Here is a 21,851-nt window from a genome sequence, read left to right as displayed (position 1 = left end):
CACACACACACACACACACTCTACTGAATCCATGTTTTTCCCTTCTAGCTGGACAGCTCTAAGTCCCTGTTCTCTGTCTCTCTCTGCCATCTTCCACTGTCCTGCATTCCTCTCTCTAGCTCCCTCTCTCTCCCTCTCTCTCTCTCTCTCTCCCTCTCTCTCCCTCTCTCTCTCTCTCTCTCTCTCTGGCTCAGACCCCGAGGCAGCTTGTTAGTGGGGAACTAAATATTGATTTGGCGGGCCTGTCGATGCCAGGAGAATGAGCTAGTGTCCACTAGAGACCTCGGCACCGGCAGCCTGCTATCGACGTTTTCCGTGGGCTGAACAGGGGTGGTGGAAGGGGAGGGGGGGTGGGACGGGGAGACTGGAGCTGCTGTGTGGAGTGGAGGAGGAGAAGAGTGGAGTATGACAAGGCTGAGACTTGCCCCTAGGTCCCTGTAGGGACCGCTGGGACCTCCGCAGTCATCCCCCCTCACAGCAACAGACTTTTTCTATCCCCTTTCAAGTCCGTCTTGTTCGGTTTTCTGTTTATTTATTTATTTCTCAGTTTTCCTCTTCTCTCTATCTCGCGGTTTCCTCTCTTCTGGTTTTTAAAAGTGTACTGTCGTATCAAGGGGACGTAAGACTGTCTCTGCCAGTGTGTCTTTTCATCTTAAACTCGCATGCTTAAAGACCAAGGGAAGGGTTCATGAAGACACTTTAAGCGCCTGTCTCTAAAGTAGATCTCCTAATTTGAGGTTTCTACAGCCCCTGTGATAACGTGCCTGTACTACACATGTCCACTGGTGCTGAGAAGAGAGCGTTTCCTCAGTGAAGGGAGTACACTTCAAGAACTCTTGTACTGTACCCCCTCTGCCTTTTTACTCTCTGTCATAGCTTATGAAGGGCTCACCAAGCAGAACATCTGTGAAGTGGAATGGTCTGGCCTGTCACCCTGCCTGTGACACTAATAACACACTCCCCTAATAGTGATATGATCTTACCCCCAAGCTGCACTCACACACACTTCTTCGGATTAAAAAGAGACAGAAATAGACCCGATGAAAGGAGAGATGAGAGCGAGATCCATGTCCTTAACAGGCTGGCTGTCACTGAAAGAGGATGAGGATGTGTCCGTCTGTGTGTATGTCTGTGGATGTGTACATCCTTGGGTGTGCTTGTGCACTCTCACGACAGCCTCATCTTGTCACTGTCAGTGCCTAATGGAGCTGCCAGTGGGACAGCACTTTATTATCTCAGTGGCCCTGTCAATAGCAAACCCATCACTCACTCTGAGTGTGTGTATGTGTGCACGACACCGCATACAAGTGGGTATGTATGTGTGTGTCTGTGTGTGAGGGCCATTGTTCGCCATCACTGTCATGCTCTGCCACATGTCAACATAACAAGAAAGAGAGACACATTGGCAAACTGTGTTGCAGGAATGGAGATACATGATCGTGGAGGTCTTGAGTTACTGCTCCCCACATGCCAAAGAAGTGGCATACATTTCACCGCTGCCCTGCATGTCCACTCAAAACCAAATGAAACATTGCATTCATTTCCTCGTCTCTCACCTCCACTGGTGAGTTAATGAAATCAAACCCTACGCCTCTCAGTGGAGAGCCACCATAAGCAGCGTTCCGTAGCCAGGATCGAGGGACGGTGCTATCTAATAATCATGAGCAGGCCAGGGGGTGTACTGTATGGCTCCACTGCAACCCGCCATGAATAAGGCCAGCAGAGAAGATGGAGTGTCCATGTGGGCCATGGGGTCCAGGCACCGGCCCGGGGAAGCATTGATTTAATTGCCTTTGGTTTATTTGTGGAGTCCTAATTATTGACTGGAGGTAGAATTTAATGGGCCAAGTCTTTATGAAGACAGGGAAATGACTGGCTTCTGCTGCTGGCCAATAATGAACAGGAGGAGCATGTGCATGCAAGCGTGTGCACATGCATGCAAACAAATGCGTTCCCCCCAGATCATTTTTCACACTCATTTTGTACACGCACATACCCATCTCAAGCCTCATGACAGCATAATAACATTTAAAAAGTCATTGACTCTGTTGATTTCTTTATGAGAGGACAGCGGTTTGGTTTACTGGTATGGGGTGGCGCTGTGGGCCTGCTAATATTTACCTCGCAATCACACCCAGGGGAGATGTACAAGCATCACTTCTTATCAGCCTCCAAACTATAACAAGCAGGTGAACATTACATTAAGGCAGTAGTAGAGGCAGGCCAGACTAATCTGGACTGGACTTGTTATAAAACATCAGAGGCGTTTATGGATGGACTACAGGGCTCAAATCATTCCTGTAATTTCAAACCCTTATCGAACTTTGGGGAGGGGTCCCTGTAGCCAATTGCTTCGGCAGTAAATGGCTTCATTTATCCAAAGTTAAATAACAAACTTTGTTCACGCCACTTCTTGTCAAAGCCCCTCACCATATCGGCACTTCCATTGGGTATTACATCATTAACCCTTGTATTAAACATATCAAAGGCTCGATGCCTCACTGTGCTAATGTGCTGCGAAAGTTTCTATTGTTGTCGACGCTGTGAGGGCGACGGGTAGTGTGTTGTTGTGTGGCTCATTATGCCTCCGTAATGACAAGGAACAGCTCTGAGTCCCGCACTTCTCTCCAAAGGAAAGTGACTCTAATTAAGCCTCATTTAATGATTGAGCTAATTAAATCAGCAACTCTTTTTCCGCCTCTGTAAGTGTGTTTGTATGTGCGTGGAGGGGACTCGAGCTGATTCTTTGTACTGTAAATATGTCACTGGAACGGTGGCGGGGACGAGGAGGGGGGTTCCCAGGAGGAGGCTAGTGTTAGAGATGTTGTTAATACCAGAGATCACTGTGCCTTTTTCCGTATCTTCCACTCGCTCTTCCGTTAAATAGAAAGAGCAGACACAGCTTGTTGAGGCTGTTTCTTTGCCATAAAAATGTTGTGGTGCTTACTTAAGCAGGCAAGCTACAATATAGCAGCCCCACTTTTCAGAGATCAGTTAAAAAAGGCCAGATGAGTAATGGTATTATCACTCTTGAGTTATGATGAGATTTTGGAGCTTTAAGGTGACTCAGTCTGACTGTACCTAAAGGCTGTCTTTTGGAGCATAGTGGACTTTTCCTTATCGAATAGGTGACTAGATGTGTTAAATTCCCTGATGTCAGTGAACAAACCTTTAAAGGCAATAATTCTTAGCACCTTCCTATTTTGTCTGTGACAGTTTGCTGCAGGCATAGCCACTTTTGTTGATTGTAACTGCGTACCAGTACATTACCCCGACCAATGAGCCTTAGAGTTAATCACGGGTGTGCTCTTGATTGCTGAATTCTACCTAAAGGTTGCATCTCTTTTGTATGGATATCACCTTTCTATATTTATACCCCAATCGTGCCTGAATCACCTCATTTTCACACCTAATGAGTAGGAACCTGAAACAAAGACCCGGTGCTTTCCTGTGTTTAATCTAGGGTGTATTTAGGTCAGATCCCTAACAAATGCATGTTGCGCATTGAAATAATGTTTCCAAACAACGTATCAAGAAAAGGAGAGATTTTTAATTACAGTATTTGTGGCCCCAAGTGTCCAATTCCCTTTCATATCAGTCTCTAGTGGCCTAAAGGGGAGAAAAGAGAGGGATCTGCTCCGCTGCAGGGGTAGGTAATTACGAAGGAGAGAGAAAAGGCTTGTCGGTGCGTTAGTGATTTTCTTACCTGAGCACCCTCTTTGCAAATGTGACATATTCATTATCGGAGATAATCAAATGCACAAGTTTTTAGTGTGGTGCCTTTGTGCTCTGGCTTCTTTTCTTTTTTTTTTATTTATCTATTTATCATGCTGTTGTTGTTGTTATTCCCCCGTTTGATAAATTTGATTTTCAAACAAAAGTGAGAAGATCAAAGATCAAAGAGCTGTTTTCCCCCTCTGTGATAGAACTATAACTACTTCTCCCTTACCTTGAATAGTGGCCTAGATTGGAGACGGCTCACCAGCACAGGGACAAAGATTAGTAGCAGCAATCCTTTACCACTGTGAAAACGCTCCTGTCATACCAGTAAGATCTGGAAACCTTACTGTTTTACAATTAATATGAAACTAACGAGTTGTGAATCCTTATTTATAGGCTGTATGTAAGTTATGATGTTACGGGTATACAGGTAGACACTCCTGTCACACTTTTGAAGATCCAAAATGTTGCTTTTGTTGTATAAAATTGTAGTAAGCGGCAGCAATCACCCAATTACACCCAGTTATTACAGTCATCTTGGTAAGGTGGTAAACTAGTGAATAGCTGAGAAAAAACACTCAGTAGTGACTTGCAAATTTAGATTATTTGCCCCTTTATATCTCTTTTATGCTCTCTGATTCCCCCTCCCTCTTCATTCCTCCTCATTTAGATATCCAACAGCCTGACACAATCTTTACAACCACTCACAAATTGGGCCCTTGGAAATAATTGCGCTAACCTCTTCCGAGGGAGAAGACAAAAGAGCTGGAATGATCGATCTTTTGAAAAAAAAAAAAAAAAAGTTGCAGTGTGTGATGCCACTGCCAGACAATGGTCACAGGAGTGCTGCAACTTTGAGCTGCTCCTTGCCTTGAGGTTTGCCCCAGGCTGTAGAATAGCAATGTCATTTAATTGGCTCTTAAAAACACCTTTTGCTTGCAGCCCCTGTCCTGGTCTTCACACACACACACACACACACACACACACACACACACACACACACACTTGTCAGTGTCAGTGGCTTTATATGTCAGTTCACTTTTGAAACATGTTCATGAAATCATACCTAGACAAAAGGTCTGCTCTGCAGGGCCTGTTGAATAGTAATGGATGCGAGTTAGCATGGCTTAATGCAACAGTAGCTTTTTTAGTGTTGCCAAAGGGGACAGGGGCTCTTGCAAAACAGCGGCTGTGTTGCTGGTGTTGGCTAACTCAGCCAAAGGGGACAGCGGCCCCGGCTAAATCAGCTGTAGCATAACATTAGTCCCAGTTCCTAACACTGCCTTAAGCAGCCCAGGGGATCCAGTTGAGCAGCTGCATCACAGCTCACCTCCAACCATCCTTCAGGGTATCGGTCCCCAGCAAATGTGGCAGGTAGATGAAAGGAAATGATAGTCCTGCTTGTCCCATTTGCGAGCCCTTGTTTTTTTCTCGCACTAGAGTCTGCTGATGTGAGTCACACACTATTGGGAGATGATTCAGAATGAGAGGTATTTTATCAAATGCAATACAATCATTTATCAAGCGAGAGACCAAAAAGTTCTCTCACTGCACTTGGGTGACTCACATCGACTTTACTGAAGATGCTGGTGCCGTCGTGCCTGCTATGCTCGCACATTACTCAGTTTTTGTGCTGTTGATTTCTCATGAAGGGACTGAGAGGGGCACTCTGGGTTTTAGGGGTTCAAACACTGATCATGAACTACATTGCCCAGCTGGGGACCTTTTACCAATCAGAGATTAACTTTGCTTTTTCACCTGGTAAATTGAATGCATCCTCGTTATCCTCACTGATGTTGGATCAATGTCCTCCAGAGCAAATCCTGAGAAATATCTGAATCTTCTTTTAACCTTAATTCCTTGCTCTAAATTTGAACTGAAAAATCTGTATCAAGTTACGTTGTGTAGAGATGTCTGCAAGTCGTACGAATAGCGTTTACGGAGAGTTCTGAACACAGTGCTAGCCAGTCTAGATCCAGATGTGTTCAATCAGACCTGATCACATTCCAATCTTGCATTTACACCTTGCATGAATGCGACTTTTTTCCTTATCAAGTTGCGTGTTCAGACACGGATCACATTTTGATAGCAGGTCTATAAATGACTTGTTTCTTTCCCTCATTTCCTGTCATCTTTCCACTCTCTTTGATAAAGACTAAATGTGACAAACTACTTTCACACTTTCAATATCTGCTTTTGGCTTAAATTTCACCCATGTTCGGTCTATCTAGATCATGTTTACCTGTCAGTGTTGTTTACACATACTCCCATATCGGTACTTTTAATGATCCAGTCTCCCTCTTTGCTGTCCCATGGAGCCTTGTGTTGTGGCTATGTCTCTATTTTAGTGGGTTTGTTTGCATAGTTAGTGGCTCTAAGTGCAATTAGCTGATTGGGAAATTGTGTGTATGTGTGTGCGCCCATGTGAATGTGTATGTGAGACAGAGAGAGTGAACTCTCCCCGGGGGACGGAGGCAGAGGGAGATGTCTCAGCAGTTACTCCAGTGTTGTGGTTCTCTGAGGAATAGCGCTGCGTGTTTGATGCATCCACTGCTGCTGGAACTGACTCCCCAATGCACACATGCTCAAGTGCGCACACACACACTTCCTGGCACATGGGGCCTTGTGTTCCCTGCTCCTGTTACCTTTAATGAAGAGGAGAGAGGTATCAAGGGGCATGGGGGGGGGGGGGGATCTCTTGTATGTGAGATCCTGAGGTTCCCGCTCTCCAGACGTATTGGAAATTGATAAGATGGTTTCAAATCACATCACAGTCCTTTGCCGTGTCCTTAAAACATGTCAGCTGCAAACCTTATTCCAATATGTGTTGTGAGTCAGTGAGTTAATGACTTCAAAGCAACGAGATGCCTTGTATTCCCCGATGTAGATTTTATCCAGTAAAGTTTGTTACAGCGCTCCAGACTTGTGTCAGCCAGTTTCTCAGTGTATGGTTCAATAGCTTATGTTTTCAGATTCTCTTTTAAGAGATAAAAAGTGAAAGATTTTATGATATTGAAGTCACTATTTTCAGCTCGGCCAGTCCACTTCTCATCTCGTGCCATGTGACTTGGGAAAATGCTCTGGGAGTGAATGTGTTTCCTGCCGCTTGAAAAAGGCGCTTGTAAAGGGCTGCACATAAGTTGAAGTGAATATTTATGGGTGATACAGTATGAATGCCGGCCTTTGATCAGGCGCCCTAATGACCATAAAATCCTTGTGTCGATTCAGAGGAAAAACAAAATTAGCCGGAGCTCCGAGGAGAAGCCTGTCTACTCTTTATTTTCAATTTTTTTTTTTTTTTTTACCATGTCCACGACAACTAATAAGCAACGCACATAGTATGTTCATTCATGCTCAACCTTTTTAATCCTGTATGATTAAGTGGACATCAATTCTCATCGTCTTCCAAGCATAAATACAGACCAGTAAAAACAACAATGCTATAAATGTCCCCAGTGAGGCTTAGTGATGTTTTAATTATGCCTTGAGGCATGTCTGCTGAAGAGTGATCAACTTAAGCCACTGGGGAAAGCGTAATGTGTCTTCAGCCCTACCAAAAACAAGCCAATGGATGCCTTTTTTCTGCTTAAAAGATCGTTTTCACATTTTTTTATGCCGTAAACACTACTTCCATGCCTGTATGTACATAAAAAGAGTTATTTCTTGTACGAATTGGCCATAAAGAGATCTCTTTCTGATGCAGTGTTAGATGAAAGACTTAATCCACTGACCTTCTTCAACACAAAATCGATTACCGGTATAAGTTCGTTAAACCAAGTGTAGATCAGACCATTTTAGCCATTGTCGTACAAAGTCTCCCTTTAAGTTTTCTTTCCATTCCTTAAGTGTTTCCATGCTGAGCTGCACTGAAGGGATGGAGTTAAACAGAATGAGGGAATTTTGTACAAAAAAATTCCAATAGATACACCCTTGATCATTTTTACACCAATGACGCTTCATATTATCTTTAACCTTGTCCTGGTTCTCTTTTACATTGAAAATACATTTGGAAGGGATGTGTTCACCACCACTGTAAGATCCACAAGAAACAGCCAACAAGAACTGTTTAAATTCGGGATGTCACAAAGGAGAATATTTTTGACTCGTTATGTATGTCATTCTGTAGGTTAATTTACATACACACACTCCGCTTATGGCTTTATTAGGTAGCAAATTTAGCTAAAAACTGAAGCACAGTGTGGTAACATTTCATCCAGAAAGGCAACAAATTCAAATGTAAACTGTATAATGCTGTTCTTCTGTTTAGCAGAAGTTCTAACACTATGCAGAAACACAACACGTTAACACATTTGAACGAGCACCTTATTGCCATGCTTGGCAGCTAAAGATCACATTGCTGCTAGCCAATGTAGGAAGGGTGATGTGTGACAATCATAGTGGTAGAGGGCCAGGGATTCAAAGAGCTAGTTTGGTGTCTCTATACTGAGCACCATGACTAAATGAAAAAAGGTGAGCTAAGAGTTAAGGTAGCCAGGAGAGATGAGTTAGCTCCGACCACTGACTGCTGGAGAGCCTGCACAAATGAAAGCTACACAACAACTACCTGTCACTTCTTGCTGACTGGGAGAGGAAGTCCGGTATTCTCCTCACTCAGAGCCTCCGTTTGAAACACGTGTGGAAAACCTCGCCGAGATGCTGACTAGTGTGGTTAAGACATGTGGCCTCGACCGCTGCGTGTTGGGCTTCGTCCACAAACACGGCAAAAAGCATTGTAGCGGCTGACTCTCCCACGCGCCTCCCATCAGACTCTGTGGCATGTTGTATGCACACAGTCCAACTCGCCATAGACACTTAAAGCTAAATTTAACCGACTAGTTACCAGTTAACTGAAACTGGCATCCCTTGTTTGAATGCACATAGGGCGCATGTGAGTGTTGCTTGTAAGACAGACTTGTAAAATATGAACGTATCCTTAATACTTGGAGATCAAATATTAATTTATACCAGTTATTGAGTGTGGAAGACAGTATAAGTGTATAATTAGATGTTAAAACTATTGCTGTGTTGCCTGTTTTGTTCTTTCTTTGTCAAAAAGCTCAACATGGTGGGTCCCTCCAAAGTTTCACAAGTCCTCAGGCTCTATCTGAGGTTCTGTTGTTTCACAAAGCAGCAAATAGGTTCTCTGAAATGCTGCCATGTGTCAAAAATCTGACTTTTTTTTAATAGTGGTGCATTTGTGTGTTTTCCTCATCTTCTCTAACCCCTTCTACTGCCGCCCCCACACCCTTTTTCTATCCTTCCCCTCCCCTGCAGATCCCCTCTGCCGGCCAGCTAATGGAGGCTATGCGCGTGAAGATGAAGGAGAGGAAAGTGCTGACAGAAGAGCTGGCCACGCTCGCAACACCAGTCAGCGAAAAAGCCTGACTCCCTGGGCTGAGGCTGGGAAAACTGTCATCCTCTTCTTTTTCCTCCCTCCCTCCTTCCCTCCCTCCCCGGTTCCTGCTCAGTGGGAGCTGGGCTGAGCCAAGCTGAGCCGGGGCAGCAGAACCAATATTTGTGAGAAAAGCGCTGTCGACTCACTCTGGGCCACTGGCTCAACACAGCAGCCCAGCTTTTGTAAATGAGCCCTCGACATCTGTGTTAGCGCTCAGTGCACTACGTCCATCAGACAGAGGCCCTTTAGCGCCAAGCTAATTTACAGTGCAGCCACTCTCCCCCACTTTCAACGCAGACCTGGGGTGATAAGGCAAATGCTTACGCTAATGTTTAAGTTAGACTTTTTATAAACTCTCTTTTACCTCTCCACCTAATTTATTTGGCACCTCAAGGACCTTAGGGTGCAGGGACTTGACCTAGCAATGCCAAGTCGACACTTTGAGAAAGTCAAGAGTGCAGCACTGAGCAGAATATTCACTGTAAGATCCATTTATCAGACCTGCTTTTACAGACCAGTGATTAAAGGCCGCTGAATTTTATACAATATGCACGATATTGGATTTTTGCTGATATCCAGTATGTCGATATTTTCCATCTAATTTTGTGCCAAGGTAAATACAGAAAAATGCACATATTTTCTTCCACTTAATTGTAGAGAGCATCAAATCTGTCCTGTTGTGGAATTAAAATATTATTGTGCCTACTTTTATCGTGATGACCCAGTGGCAGATGCAGACATACAATGTTCTCTGGACATAATAAGAAAACTACTCTGTCAAAGGTTTGCATGATTAAACATCATCTTATTCACAGAAATTTGCGTTTCAGGCTGATGCAGGTATTTTATTAGCGATGGCGTGCCAACGTGCCCTAACTGCAGGTATTTATTTCTGAAGGAAACTATCTTTTGTTTTGGATATTTAAAAATGTGTTATAGCTTATGCTCTGTAAGTGTTTGTTCTGCTGATAATTTAATAGATAATTATGTTAAGTTACAATGAATTTCCTCTGAAAATAAAACCAATTTCACACATTTTTGCCTTTAATGTTTTATTTTTTAAAGACTGCATTTTCGTTGTGAATTTAGCGGTCGTGTTCCGCGTCTAAATGCTCCTTCCAGCGGTTCAAAGGGCTGCCGGTCTGTGCAATGGTGACTGAGGGTGCTCTGGTGGACAGCGGGGTTCTCTCACCTCGCTCATGATTGACAGCTGACTGTTGGCATGGTTCCTGTCTGTAACAAGTGACCCCTGCTGTTGACATCATTAACAAGGGTCCACATGGGCGCGCAGCACAGAGGAGTGGTTCCAATCCTTGACATAGCTACCTCCAACCCCTTTTATCTGTTTCCCTCTTCCTCCCTCTCTTATTATTCATTTTGAATATTAAACAATGATCCAGGTCTCCTCTGTCCTTGAGTTGGCATCTTACACAAGAGACCGCACACTCCTCCCTTCAAGTCATCCCTTTTTTTTTTACTTTCTTTGCCTCTCTCAGCTTTTGTTTTCCTCTCCGCCACTTCCCTCTTTTCTTTTTATTATGTATAATTAACAATGGTGCGAAGAATCCTCCGTTCAGGAATTAAAAAGAAATAATTCCACTTTTTAATCCCCCCTCCCTCTTCAAATATATGCTAATGATGTCGTTTTCCTTTATCTTTTTATAATAAAGGATTAGGCCAGGACTGTCTCTAGCTGCAACTCGGGGACCAATTTAGCTGGGATCCAGGAGAGACAAACCCTTGTGGTTAATTACCATTCATTAACATAGTTTGCATCTTTTCTTCTTCTCCAATACCCAAGAGCCAGCTATTGTCAATATTTGTCCCATATAAATTTCTGCAATTTTTTTTTTTTTTCCAACGCAGTCACTGTCCTCCAGCGTAATGCGGCTAATGACAAACATTAATAACTCAGAGAAATCCGGTGGCGCGCTGGGTATACAAGAGCAAAGCATCAGTGCCACGCAAATTATCTGGGAGCCCCCACCCCTCGCTGTCTGACTGTCTCTATTCCTCTCTCTTCCTTTTAGCGTGTAATGCATAGTCAACATGTTTGCTTGCCGAGCCCCGGCCTCGGCTGACACACTCGTGCTATTTCTGTGACATATTCAAATGTGGGCCCCCTCAGCTGGTACTCCCATGGGTTTAATTAACCTGGCCTTGCCTCTGACGCTCCCTCAGTGAAGACGTTAAAACGATCTTGAAAACACCCTTCAAACAACCCCCCTCCCCACACACACCCAGCCAACGCACACACACACACGTGCCCATGTCTTCCACTAGGTGCTGTATATGATTCATCTCTCTATTTTTTTGTGCGGGAATGGCGTGCTGTACCCTTCTTTTCTTCCCTTTCACTCTCTCCTTGTCTTCCACCCCTCTTTTCTTGTACAGCTCTCATTAAGTGAGGTTTCCTGTGGGAATTACTTTGATCAGGAGTTCCAAATGCAAAGTTTTCCCTCCCTTCCCCTTTTATTCACTTCTACACAATCAACTCGGTGTCATTTTTTTCCCCTGTCTTCATCTTTTTCTCTCAGCCCGACTTCTTTTTAAATCCAACTTCCTGGTCGTTTTTTTTTTTTTGCTTTCTTTCCTCAGATTCCTGCAGGAGATTGTTCCTGGAGGGGTAGAAGAGGTCAGGGTCGCGGGTTGACTTTGGGGTCGATCGATGATTTGTGCCTGTGTGTGTTTGTCTTGTGTGTGTGCGTGTGTGTCCCAAGGCTTCTCTGTTGTACTTTTAAGTTCCCCGTGGTGTGAGTGCGTGCCACTTGGGTGGGAAGGCGGGTAGCCCACAGTACAAAAAACATTTCTGCAGCCTCCAACTGATGCACAATTAGTCCTTGCAGATCTCGTCAACCAGCTGCGGAGTGAACAGAAAACAGCCTCTGGTGATTTCCCTTACTTCACTGACACAGTTTCACACACTGGCTATTGCTGCCAATGTATCATTCTGCTTTGATTTCACAGACACTTGGCACCGTCTTAAATAACAAGGTGCTTGTGACATACAGCCAAATGTGTTTTTGACAAATGTATAATGCATCATGTTTACTGTTAAAGTAATGTTCAGACACAAAAGGTAGACGCTGTTTGCAGAGCGTGTGACAGAAACCCTTCCACGCTTTCGCATTCACTCCCGACTGATGTGTGAAATTTCGGTCAAGGGTAATTATTTCTTAAACTTTCAGACCATGGAAGTGGCTCCTCCGCTACATCCGTGTATGATTTTTCTTTTTCATTAGGACTGGATGCCACCTTAAAAGAAAAAAGGGAATCACTCTCTCCTGATGCACATATGCTATGTATACAACCTCATTGATCTTCACTTGAACAAGTCCCTTATCCTCCTCTACAGCGCTCCAGACATGAAACGGCAGCAGATTATGGGTGGATGCGGCCCGCCGTGGGAAGCTAGGGAGCAGATAAAAAGGCCAGCCACTCAGGGGACTAAAGCTATGTTTTGATGCTGTGTGATAAAGCAGAGGCATAGGGCGAGAGGAAGGGGAAAGTTACAGGATCTATATATATATTATATATATATATATATATATATATATATATATATATATATATATATATATATATATATATATATATCTCCTCTGGCTTCTCTTTTTGGATTCCTCTCCCCTTCCTCTCACATCTTTGTCTTGTCCGTCGTAACCAAGCTGTTCCTGCACTTTTCTTGTTCTTTGACACTCACTCTTTCTCCGTCCCCGTGGACTGTCCTAAGCCTTGCTCATGGCAGCTGTCTCTCTAAAGCCATGGCCTGAGCTCCTGGGCAGAAAAAAAGAGGGGGAATGAGAGAGGGGTTGATCTGGTCTCTAATCCACCTTCTCTTGCCGTGTAGTGGGGGGAAGCTGCAGTCCTCAGCATCACCTCAGAGAGAAGCGACTCTTTCGGCGCGACTACCTCAACCCTCTGGCGTCCTTGCGACTAATCCGCGATGCTGTCTCAAATGGTGTAGAAAATGTGGCTGCTAATATCACACATCAGTCAAAACTGACACTCCTGGGTGCGGTGTATTGTTGTGAGAGTTTTCACGCCTTAAAATCTGCCAAGCATCTAAGCAGGGGATTTTTTTGTTCTGAGGATCCAAGTTCATCAATTGGCACTCTGCTCGTGGCTCCATTTTGTTTTGTGCGCTCGGAATCAAAACTAACAGCTCATACAGTCTTCATTGGTCCTAGCTGTTATAAAACAGGCAGCCATCCTTTGTTTTCTGCTCCAGCATATATAATAACACCTTAGTCTGCGGTGTATAGCTCCTCAAAGCACCTCTCCACCTTGACTAACTTTTCCAAGCGCTCATTAGCGGACTGGCTGAAGTTTGGAGGGTATGAAGCGGGGCTGGCAGATTACCCCCTGTAAAGTAGCACACCTCAGGTAATCACACTAATGAATTCAAGCACCCCCCACTCACCCGCCCCTTTTCCCTTTCTCCTTTTCCCTTTACTTACTTTCTCCCTTTCTTCCACAGTGGCGGGTCGGTGCAAGAAGTGCCAAACAACAAAGAAGTGTTTGTTTGCATAATATTAGCACTGCACGCTCGCACACAGTGGCGGGGGCCTGACTGCAGGACTGACTGGAGGCTTCCCATGAACACAGGTGGAGCAGGGCGAGCATCACTGGGACCAATTAGAGCAGAGCGCAGGTACATTAGCATGTTTGAGTGGAGTGGGATGGCGTGGGGATTGGAAGGCCTTTACGAAGCCCAAAAACACATGACCACGGCCTGTTGTGTGTGTTGGTTGCTCGTCTCCAGTGAGTCGACTGGCATATGTGTGACAAATGACCCCTGGTCCGCCGTCACGGAACATCCTGTCTCTCCCATCTGCACGTAAACACACATTTTTCCTCACCGATATAATTGCCTGTTACTTGAGGCACAAGTTCTTCAGGGCTTTGTTCTGGACCAAATATAAACATGACCATTTGGTAATGTTTAAAAGATCTTTTTTTTTTGTGTTGACTGTTGCCTCAAAGGTGAACAGAAACATGTGTTTAGGTCACAGGTGCAGACAATGAACGTAGCTAGCTGAGTAGAAGAGCAGGTGGTCCTGGGCATAAACAGAGACCAATTTAGTTGAGGTAACTTGGTAAATTGAAGAAATCCTGAGGCATTCCCAATGCCAGGTGTTCTGGGTCCTCTGTAGTCTCATCCCACTTGAACAAGCACCAAAATCTTCAACTGAGAGGATTCCTGACCATCAGATGCCTGGAACTCATGATCGCAGACCCCCTGCAAAGGCCACCGATCTCATTCTCATGTTCACTAGAGCCCCTGATCGTAGGTTATGGTTGGAATTTGAGTTCTAGTTGGCCAGGAAGAAGTTCTGGCAAACTGGGAAGCAAGGCCTCGAGGAGAACTGTTGTCCTCAGCCATTATGATGATGTAAGGACTGCTTTGATGAATTCCTCAGCACACACACCAACACACGGACGAGATTGAGTTGAAAGAGTCTGATGAAACTTTGACTTGAAGGTCAACGTGTCTGCGTCAGCTGAGGTGGATGAGATTTACTCTGGATAGCTGAAAGTTCTGGATTGTTTTGGGCTGTCTTGGTTTGCATGTCTTGATTACTAGGTTTACAATCAGTGCTTATTGGTTGGCAGATATTGTAGGTGCGATGTGCCCATTTTAAAGAAAGGGACATCAAGATATCACACCACTCAGCCTCCCTAGAAAAGATTATCAGATCTTTACTTTTTTTAGATACAAGATAGGTAAGTTAGGATGGGCCATGGGAGTTTGACCATGCAGTCAACACATTTGTTTCCGATTTCTCTCTTTACTTTGGTGACATCAGGACTGCATCTCTGCTTCTTGCCTACAGTGTTGTCCTGCAGGCCTCATTGGACTATGACCTCATGGCCATGCTGGAAAATACTTGGTTGCAGTGATGGGACAATATATGATTCAGTTAAAAACTCACAGGGTTAGTTGATCAAGGCGAATTTTCATTATTGGGATAGGTGTGACTATTTCTCACAAAGTCCTGTGATGATTCCCTGATTTATTTTGAATTGCCACAAGGGGGAGCCTGCATCTTTCCTGTCGTCCTCGAATCCAAAGGCCTGTCAACATGTGTCATGACCGGCTCAAGAAGCTGTGACAAAAGATAGTGAGACGGGGATAAGCGCAACAATTAACAATATTTATTTAAATAAAGTACATAAATCACGGCTGAAAGCACGGCTTGCTTATTGGGTTCTGCACTTCCATCTAAGTGACCAGTTTGGTTTTCACGTGTGTCCTGTCTATGATGCAGTGAAAATGTCAGTTAATTTGAATCCTCTGTGTTAAGTGCAATATGAAGGGTTTTATTCATATTTTTGATATTAACTGGGGATCATTTTGTGAATCCTCATATGATGTTATTTTGGCAAGGACAATCATGTATTTTTCATTTTGTCCTCTGTCTATATGGTTGCAACAAGCATGTTGCTGTCCCTACTGGCCGAGCTCAAGTATGGCTAATGGCTCTTGTTCTTATTTAAAGTTGAACTGGAACATGAGTTTGACAGATACGGTCATGATATCTTTTAAAAGGGGCTCTGTGGAACTTCTGTGTTGTGCTGGCAGCTGATTTTTAGCCGAGGGGCACTGAGGCGATACACTCGAGGAACGTGCGTAAAGTCACATCCTTTGAACTGTCATGGAAAATCTGACCCGAGTCTGTCACAGAGAAATCAGCAGTCCACCAGCATTGAACAGCTTAGCCTGGTCTTCCCCAGACTGCCACAACCAAGGAAGACGGGGGAGGTGATTAATACATGTAGACTGCATCAAATCACACATACACAAGTTACACAGAGCACATTTAAAGTAGGGTCTGAAGGTGAGAAATATGTACTCTCTCAGTTGTGTTATGTTATGTTATTTGCAAAAAAGACAAAAAAATAAGCAGATATAAATAATTACATCATCATACATGTTAAAACATATCGCTCTATAAAAGAACACGAACATGTCGCTAACAGAAAACTCCACTGCTCCAACTTTCATTCCTTCTTTATGCCAAAAAACGTGACCAGTGGTCAGTGTGATACAGTTGATGGCAACAATCTCATATTTCACTTGAGCTTAGCCTCCATCTGTCTGTAAGGTTCAGGTGAGATTTATTGTCTCTCGACTTAAGACAAATGGAAACTCACCTCGGGCCACACACACAGATCACTGAGCCGTGGGACCGAGCACTTTATCAGAGCTGCCCGCCGAGGCCAGCGAGCAGGAAAACTGAGGGGAGGACTGCGCTCAGGTCACTGTCAGCCAGCCAGTGTGATGTATCACTCGTACCTCTCTGTGAGCCAATAAGAGCTGCTCAGACCAAATAAACATTTGGTGTTCGGGGAGCTCCTCGAATGTATGCTGCTTTGACTGTGGAGCTGGTCTGATCTGAGTAATTCAACATACTGTAGTCAGATGAGTTGAATGGCATTTTTTTTTGTTTTACTCTTCTTCACATCGTCATTGCTGCATCATTTCTTACCACAAGTTGGAAGCAGAGCATCAGAGATTGTGACTTGTTGGGCAGTGTGAAGACATTACAGGCAGAGTATAGATGGACACAATGAACAACAACAGAAACATTTACTGCTGCTCGTGTAAGATGTTAGAATATAGACATTAAATGTTGACATATGTAGTTTTGTGGAAGACATTTCACTCAGAGAATCTTCATTGGTTGATTTTTATGGCAGGAAAGCACAATTTAATACTTGTGTTTTGTTTGCAGAAGCGTGTTAAGTAGCTATCCTTCTGGCTTCATACTCCTTACTGGGGCCCTACTTTTCAGTGCGTTTATTCAGTTGTAGGAAGATATTAGTCAAATAGTGTTTTTAAATTTGTATTTTTTCCTTATTTATATAGTAAATGGTACCTTTCTGAGTTTGAATTTCTTTTCCAAAGTGACATTATCCACCTTCAACTTTAACCTTTGTGAAATCTTTTTGTGGTAAAGACAAATACATCTGTTGTTGTTTTCCTTGTGAATGCGTTCCATTTTTGGTTCTTTGACTTTACCTTTAGGAATTAAATTGAAATAATTGTTTATTCATTTTTTTAATTATTAATTTTGTGTCTTGGTATATGCAATAGATCAGTTGTTTAAATTACATTGTTAGAAACATTTTAGATAATTCCTTCTGTCTGAATGTATGTTCAGGAATTCTCCACACGATGGCGCCACTAACATAACAAATGTTTCTCCTCATTCTAAACCAGCTCTGCCTTCAAATAATCCTCTGTGGTGGAATTTGATCATCACAAGAGATGCAGATTGAGACACAATTTCTAAAATAGATTTACAAAAAATTTTAAAAAATACAGAACGATAGCACAACAAGATGATTCAGCAATCATGGCATAGTGATGATAGTGATTAATTCTGCACTGAGGGAACAAATGAATCGTTTGAGAAAATAAATGTAGGCCTATTTACAAAGGAGATGTGTCATTGTTGTTAAACTGTGACTGCATATGAACATCTTGTACTGTTTGGATGATTCCCACACAGTCTAATCTGCAGCTGACATGCAGCAGAGACATTCATTATTTATATCATCAAATGGTCAAACAGCACATCATCTTACATTTTGGCACATAACTTTATTTTTTGGTCATTTTGTTGATGTGTTTCGCATTGTGTTTGCATTTCACCACCTAGAAATGACTTCGAACGGGTTTATTTAAAGGCCTTTATAAAATGTAGGAATGGAAACATTAAAATATGACTTTCCACTATTTCCTAAATGTTACACGAGTCGTTGGATGTTTACAGTTCATTTCCTGCATGGAAGCTTCTGTGGACACAAACAGCCTCAGTTTGCTTCATTTGACACCTCACAGTCGCAGATATGGCCACATTAAAGATTTGTTAGCCTATCTGGTGATCACGACTGCGAGTCTTATTCCAGGGCTGCGTTAGTGGCGATATGGGACGTGTCTCTGACTGTCGGCCCGAGTAGTCCTCCAACTATCGACCTGCCATCTGCTGTCGAGCTGACAAAATGTGTGCAGGTGACTTCTTAGCTACTCTGCAGGTGTTGAGGCCTGATCACATCAGATAAATAATACTGTATATTATCATGACCAGATTGAGTTTGGTGAATTTAATGCCTTTTTTTTTTTTTGCCTCATTGTTACTAATTTCTTATTTTCAGAAAAGCCCTTTTTTGGAAGAGGTGTTGCAAATTGCATCAAACAGCTGTTTCAGTTTGTCTTTGTATATTATAGCGGTCCCTACCAGATAAACCATAAATAAATAAATGGTCTGAGTAGCTGAAAAAAGGGACGGATAAATTCCAGTAAAAGTATCCTACAGCAGCACTGGGCTGTTACAGGTCGTGCTCACTTTAAAGCCCACATCCACTGCAATCTATAAATAAATGTGACCACATGTGTCTGTCCTGAATACCTAGTATTGTGCCAAACCTTCTTTTTGTTTCACACCAATAAATGTTGTCTGATTTTACTGGAAGTATTCAGATCCTTTTCTTAAAGGGTAACTCCGCCAAGTTCTACTATTATAGTGTATAGGTCTTGGGGATGACAAGTGCAAATGTGAAAAAAAAGTAGTGTAAAGCCTTATGTGGCTCCAGAGGAAGTACCGTAATCTAATCATGTTATCTGAGGACTTGCCTCCAGTGATGTCACTCAGTGGCTAAATTGCAGTGTGGGTGATGTAGGCAGCCGGTTTTGAAAAGAACTAAGAATACATTAGAAAAGAAATGGTCCATAAAACTCTCCACATTGAGTCCAGCATGGTTTAAGAGGGCAATGCTGGACCAGTGGGCTGCTTTTCAAAACCTGCCATTACCTACAATGCAATTTTGCATCTAAGTGACATCGCTGTACATGCAGAACATACAGATTCCTCTGGAGCCACAGAAGGTATTACACTACTTTTCTCACACATGCATTATTACTCTCTCCAAGACCTGTAAACACACTTTAATGTGTAAGATTGATGGTTATCCATGAATTAAAGTATCTACAGTATCTGTTGGCAGGTCATTTTGCAGAAGAGGCTTTTTGTCAGTGTCCCTCAAAAGTCCTATAAAATACAAAAATCAAACAGTAAGCATTAGGTAGCCTACATGAAACAGCAAGAATATCAAATGAGTGGGGTAAAAGAAAACGTGATATATTCATTTGCGTTGCCTATATAATTTGGACAGTTAGAAGCATTTTTTGTCCGTTATCTGGAAAGCTGTCACCCCATGTTTCATTCTATAAATGCCCAAGAACATATAAATCTGAGCCTCTACACTTCTGTCACAACTGGGCAAACTCCATCTGCTGATGAAGATCACGTGATGCGCTCGAAAGCTACAGAACAGATTGGACCACCTTGCTGTGAGATTGTGTAACATTACTACTGTTTCTTGCAATCTTGAACATAAATCCAGTCAAGCAACATCAAAACTATTTTATAGTTATTGTTAATTAAATCCTGAATTTTGATTTAATTTGTCTATCTGCACATTTTCCATGACATTCTGCTTTTTTTCTTTTGCATCTGGATCCTCTTTGTGGTTTATCTTTTATTCTATGTTGTCAAGTGGAGTCATTTTCCCTGATGGAACAGGACGGAAGTGAGTTAGTAAGTCAGTCTGGGCGCAGTGGGACGTCTGTTGATGGGTGCTGTCCAGGGTGCTGGAGAATGATTGAGTCCTATTAGGAGGGAAAGCACGTTCACTGGTTGTACAGGCTCCTACACCTCAGTGTCTTTCTTTCTTTCTTTCTTTCTTGATTTCTTTCTCAGGCGACGGGAGTGGAACTTCTCTGCATCATCTCAGAGATTAACCCTACAAGTCTCTGTCTTCTTCTCCCCCCTTCCCAGCTCGTCCTGTTCCCTAAACGTTCTTAGATTAGAAAATACCTCAGCAGCCTGTTTTTAGCGCGCCGGCCCGGCCGCTGTGAGTAGGCGGACGCTTTAAAAAAAAAAAAAAAAAAAAAAAGGAAGCTGGCTCCGACGTCAGCGCCGTTTTAGACATGTGGCTCTGACATCCAATAGCCTGATCGAGGCTTCAATCAGCCCCCCTTTTCTTTTTTTTCTCCTCGCAGGAGATCCCTCCGGTGAAGACCAGCGTAGACAGGACTTAGCGACGGCTGCAAGATCACCACATCCAGAAAAAATCACACTTTAGGACCGAGATCTTTCCTCCTCCTCACCGTCCGCAGCACCACCAGTTCACATCCTCAGCTTAGATCCACCGTGTAGCGACCATGTCTGTAGCGGGGCTGAAGAAGCAATTCCACAAAGCCACTCAGGTAAGAGGGGACTCGACGCCCCGAGCACCGGATCACACCAATGCATGTTGGAGATGGTAGAGATTCATCTATTTTCATTTATTTTTTACGCTTGTTGTGAAAAAAAAACAACAACAAAAAACGCGTAAAATCATCCCCCCTCATCGCGCTCTCATGTTGTAGTAGAGCTCCATCTGTTACCTCTGAGTCTCTCCCTGGCTGCTGTCCCGGTGCTGAAACGTACTCCACTGGAGAAAAAAAAAGACTGCAGCAATGCACCAACAGAATAATTTATCACTCGTGTTTTACGCTGCAGCCTCTGTTGTTATGTGCTTTTTATTTGTGATTCACGTCGATTATTACACGACAGTGAGGATGATGATGATGGGGTTGGTGATGCCGGGGGGACGTCAGTTCCTCTCGGTACCCTTCAGATGACATTCCGCTCAGAGAAAGGCTCCAGAGCTGCAGCTCATGGCAGCCGATGACACTCGTATTGCGGCTGCTTGTTTCGCCCCTGAATGAAAGGAGGTAGTTTTAAAAAAAAAAAGAATCAGTGCTTTCCTTAAGCGGGAACTCCGACGCGCAAGATGTTACGCAATCGTTAAGTGCGCCTCGGCGGAAATCCGCTCCTGTCAGCAGCGGCACGCCATGACCTCGGCGCCCTCTAAACGCATTTATCGCCTATTGCGGGGAAACCAGCAGTGGTGAATTAAAGGATGTGTTCACTGTCTTGTTGTTAGCACAGGGGACTGTAGGATCCGTGCTCAAAGTGGGAGCCAATCAGGTGAGGTGGGCTCATGGAGGGAAGGTGTGGAGACTCTGCTCCTCTCTGTGCGTCTCAGACCATCCTGGACACTTTGGTTTTTCTTATTTCTTAGGTATTTTAGTCCGTCTAACCATTTGAGAATTGATTTTTTTCCACAGTGAAAGGGTTCAGTGGTGTTTATCATGTGCCTCCAGTCACGGGTGTGGTCCTGGTGCTGGGAGTCACCTCACTTTTGATGGTGATATGGTTCTTGGTGGCCGTTTGTTGGCTTGTCGGCAGGATTAAACAGAAACTACTGAATGGATTTCCACGACACTTGAATGGAGGGATGGGTCTTCGGCCCAGAGTAGACGCCATTAACAGACAGATTTCATGATTTGTTTTTCCTTTTCTTTAAAGTCATGATTCTTGGCCGCCCCAGCAGCTCAGTATGTGTACAGAGGCGTTGTCCTCGCTGCAGCGGCCGAGGGCTCCAGTCCGACCGGCGGCCCTTTTGCTGCGCGTCACTCCTCCTCTCTCGTCCCTCGAGCTGATCAGTCAATAAAGCCATGACAAAGCCTAAAACACACCTTAAAGAAGTGATCGTTCACGTTATACGATCAGCCCCTAATCAGTGTATAACCTGCAGGAGATGACCATCAGCTCTCCGCCTGTGTGGAGCAGCAGCAGAGGAAGTGGAGCATTGTGCTGCTGTAACACGAACCAGCAGC

The 21,851-nt window shown here is 43.7% G+C and overlaps 2 protein-coding genes across 7 annotated transcripts in view; both read left to right on the top strand.

The window, feature by feature from the left end:
* cntln (centlein, centrosomal protein) overlaps positions 1–10,150 on the top strand; it is a 91,105-nt gene extending 80,955 nt beyond the window's left edge. The window contains exon 27 of the mRNA XM_030435660.1: positions 8,995–10,150. Within this exon, the coding sequence (XP_030291520.1) occupies positions 8,995–9,105 (111 nt within the window). The 3' untranslated portion in view covers positions 9,106–10,150. The remainder of the gene's footprint in view (positions 1–8,994) is intronic.
* Positions 10,151–20,130: 9,980 nt separating this feature from the next.
* sh3gl2a (SH3 domain containing GRB2 like 2a, endophilin A1) overlaps positions 20,131–21,851 on the top strand; it is a 42,183-nt gene continuing 40,462 nt past the window's right edge. For 3 of the 6 annotated variants that reach the window (XM_030415413.1, XM_030415403.1, XM_030415390.1), the window contains exon 1: positions 20,131–20,393. In XM_030415413.1, coding sequence (XP_030271273.1) covers positions 20,349–20,393 — 45 coding nt within the window. In that variant the 5' untranslated portion in view covers positions 20,131–20,348. The remainder of the gene's footprint in view (positions 20,394–21,851) is intronic. The other 3 variants (XM_030415430.1, XM_030415421.1, XM_030415396.1) reach the window with 1 other exon arrangement.

The sequence above is a fragment of the Sparus aurata genome, chromosome 1 (assembly GCF_900880675.1).
Source record: "Sparus aurata chromosome 1, fSpaAur1.1, whole genome shotgun sequence".
NCBI lineage: Eukaryota > Metazoa > Chordata > Actinopteri > Spariformes > Sparidae > Sparus > Sparus aurata.
Note: the sequence above shows the minus strand (reverse complement) of the source record. Positions and strands in the feature narration are given on the sequence as shown.